The 3524-nt window shown below is 37.1% G+C and overlaps 1 protein-coding gene across 1 annotated transcript in view; it reads left to right on the top strand.

The window, feature by feature from the left end:
- The window catches only part of LOC106873780 (trans-1,2-dihydrobenzene-1,2-diol dehydrogenase), a 12551-nt gene extending 12022 nt beyond the window's left edge, over positions 1–529 (top strand). Inside the window, exon 7 of the mRNA XM_052972255.1 lies at positions 262–529. Within this exon, the coding sequence (XP_052828215.1) occupies positions 262–365 (104 nt within the window). The 3' untranslated portion in view covers positions 366–529. The remainder of the gene's footprint in view (positions 1–261) is intronic.
- The last annotated feature ends 2995 nt before the right edge of the window (positions 530–3524 follow it).

Below are 3524 nucleotides of genomic sequence, written 5' to 3' on the forward strand. Positions count from 1 at the left end.
GAAAGGAAAGAATAAAAGAAAGGAAAGAATAAAAGAAAGGAAAGAATAAAAGAAAGGAAAGAATGAACGAAAGAATAAAAGAAAGGAAAGAATGAATGAAAGAATAAAAGAAAGGAAAGAATGAACGAAAGAATAGAAAAGTGAGCAATCCAATGATGATAAATAATTCTATATTTTAATATCTTGATTTTTTAAAAATTTCTAAATGTTTCTGTTTTAATATTTTTTTCCTTTATAATTTCTCTTTTCATTTTCTAAAAGGTCAACTTGAATGTCCTGCTCACACTCATGCTGATACTTTGTCAATTATAAACATAATTGATGAGGTCCGACGACAAATTGTAGAGAAACATCAGAAGAACTAAACTTTTTGCAAAGAGGCAAAAATGGAGGATAATATCATTGAAGATTTGCCAAAGCATTTTAAACAGTTTGAAAAGCTTTGGCAACACTTTCAAGTAAGAGCCTTACTTGAAAAGCTTTAAAATTTCATTGTCATCTTTGAAAGAAATAAACATTGAATGAGTGATTTTTTGCATTGTGTTATTTAGTCACTTACTGTATTTTTTTCTTTAATTTGGTTGTGTGGTTTGGGAGCTCAGTTTGCAACTATGTGGTTTCAGATTCAATCCCACTGCACAGTCTGATGCCAACCTGGGCTGGCTCTAGGGTTGCCGGCACCCCAGTCAAGCTGAACTTCAGTGTGTACAAGCTGACAGTTGTGGAAATTTCCTTGTCTTTGTCATGCCCTCCTTGGCACTCCCTAGCACATGGCGCCCTGAGCAACCGCCTGAGTTGCCAGTACCTTGAACTGGTCCTGATGCCACAGAATGATTTGTAAGTGAATTTGGTAGATGTAAACTGTGTGAAAGGCAGTTTTGTGCATGTATGTATGTATATACCTGGGTGAAGTCAGGTGGACAAGATTTGGCAAAACAACAAATTAAGGCCAGAAATTGTGGTACAGTGAAGATGATGCCAGGTACAAACATGGAATGGACTTCAACATTAAACAAACTCAGAGTGAGATCAGTCATCAGCCTTTTCTCCAGTACCCAACCACAGAATATTACCATCACACAAGTCTATGTGCCAAGACTTGAATATTATGATGATACTGTTGACAAGTTCTATGAGCAGCTGGAGAAAATCATCAGGGCAGCTCTCAAAAAAAAAAAAGATATTCCCCATCATCCTAGGAGACTGGAATGCCAAGGCAGGCCTGGATGCATATGACCAATGGGCTGGGATAGTGGGACTGTGACTCCTAGAATTTGCTAGCACTCACAAGCTGATTGTAGCCAACGCACTGTTCCCATACAAGACCTCATGCAGAACATGACACCTTGTGACAGGACTCACAACCAAAGTGACTTCATCCTTGCAACTCAAAAGTTCAAGTCCAGCATCAATAAGGCTAGGACTAGAACTTTCCCTGTAGATGTCAAGGGTGATCATGATTTGGTCCTAATGATAATGAGGCTCAAACTGAAAAGGACTCATACATAAGAAAAGAACCATGCATATTAGGTTTGACGTAGACAAATTGAAAGAACCCTGGGTCACAGAGGAATTTGAGGTAAAAGTGGGTGACAGGGTTGCAGTCCTTAACCTTCTAGAAGACAGTATCAACACCCTGACTGATGACATCAGGAAAGCACTAAACGAACTGGCTCTAAAAGAGCTGGGGAGAAGGAGGAAAAAGAAACTATGGGTCACTATGACATCTTGAACCTGTGTGACTTGAGAGGTGACCTGAGGAAGACCAACCTAATGGATCAGCAATACAACAATGTGAATTGGAAGGTTAGGAAGAAAATGAGCGAAACCAAAGAGAAATGGATAGCAGGCCAGTGCAAAAATCATTGAAACTGAGATAAAGAAGGGCAATAGCAAGGTTGCTTATGAAACCTTCAAAATTCTAACAAAAACGAAGAAACACACCACCACTATCATTGAGGACAGTACAGGCCTGCTTCTCACAGATGAGCTTAATGTCATCTAAAGACAGTCCTAGTATCGTAAAGAACTTTACAATCACAAATTCAGGCATGAAAATCACCGTTCACAACAACAGAGAACTTGGAGATAATCCAGTTCTCTTGGAGGAAGATAAAGAGGTAGTGAACATGCTTAAAGTTGGAAAATTCCCACAAGTGGATAACATTGCATCAGAGCAGCTAAAACATGGAGGGCCAAAGTTTATCGAGGCACAAACAGAAGATATGGGGGAAGAAGCAGTGGCCAAAGGAGTGGGTCCAATCACTGGTGATATCCATTCCCAAGAAAGGCAACTTAAGACTCTGCCAGAGTTATAGAACAATCAGCCTAATTAGCTACCCTAGCAAAGTATTTCTAAGAGTTCTGCTAAATAGACTTAGTGGGAAGATAGAAGAAATTCTTGTAGGCCCAAAAGGAGTACTGTGGAGCAGATATTTAACATCATACTGCTCACTGAGAAAGGTCTGTAACACCAATATGACCTCTGTCACAACTTCATTGACTTCAAAAAGACCTTTGACCAAGTTTGGCCTGATCGGTTGTGGTAGGTGATGAAAGATTACAACTTCATCGAAAATAACATCAGAGAGTTCTTCATCACAAGAGTGGATGTTTGACAAAGATGTATCCTCTCTCCAGTGGTTTACATCTTCCTAGAGAATACCATGCAGGAGATACTCCAAGACTTCCACCCCTCTGTCTCCAGTGGAGGATGGCCCATCATCTTCAATGACAATATCAAATCCTACCAAGGTCAATGGTGAAATAAAGTGGTGTCAGTAAAGTACTAGGATCAGTGGAAACGATTAATCCCCTCCTAATAAAGTTTCTGGTTGTGTACCTAAATCAAAAACCGCAGTTTTTTATTGTTTGAAGTAGGGAAATAAACCATCTTTACAGCAGGAGAAATCGTCCAGTCTATCAATAACGGAGATATTTTAAATTTAAAAAAAAATCGAGAGGATATAATCATTTCACTACCAAATCAAAATAGAGAGCTATGCAAAAACTGCTGATTTAGTGCCGAATGTACAACTGGCCTTTCTTTCATATCATTTTCTGTATAAAATATAACAATAACCTGGTGAATATTTTAATTGATACTGTTAAGATTATTTAGAAAATAGAAATCAAATAAAATCAAACAAAATTGAATTACTTAGGCAATACGTATACTAAAATCATACAAACAATACAATTTGCTTCCCGCTGCACACGGTTATTCAAAATAGTAGATTCACAAAAGATAATACAAAACCCGAAACTATAAAAAGGTAAGAATCTTTCGTTTCGCTACAATTTTTATTTGATATACAAATAAAACAATATCATATTCTTTGGGAAATATTGTTAAAAACGATATTTATTATATTTATATTTGTTAAGTTACTGTTAAAAATATATAGCTTTAACCTTGCAGCACTTTTTTAGCATCTATTTTTGACAAATACAGTCGACTATCTTGGTTTTAGAAGCTAAAAATAGAACACCAATGATATTGAATTCTGTCCCTTTCAAATATT

Source organism: Octopus bimaculoides, chromosome 13, assembly GCF_001194135.2.
Source record: "Octopus bimaculoides isolate UCB-OBI-ISO-001 chromosome 13, ASM119413v2, whole genome shotgun sequence".
Classification (NCBI taxonomy): Eukaryota; Metazoa; Mollusca; class Cephalopoda; order Octopoda; family Octopodidae; genus Octopus; species Octopus bimaculoides.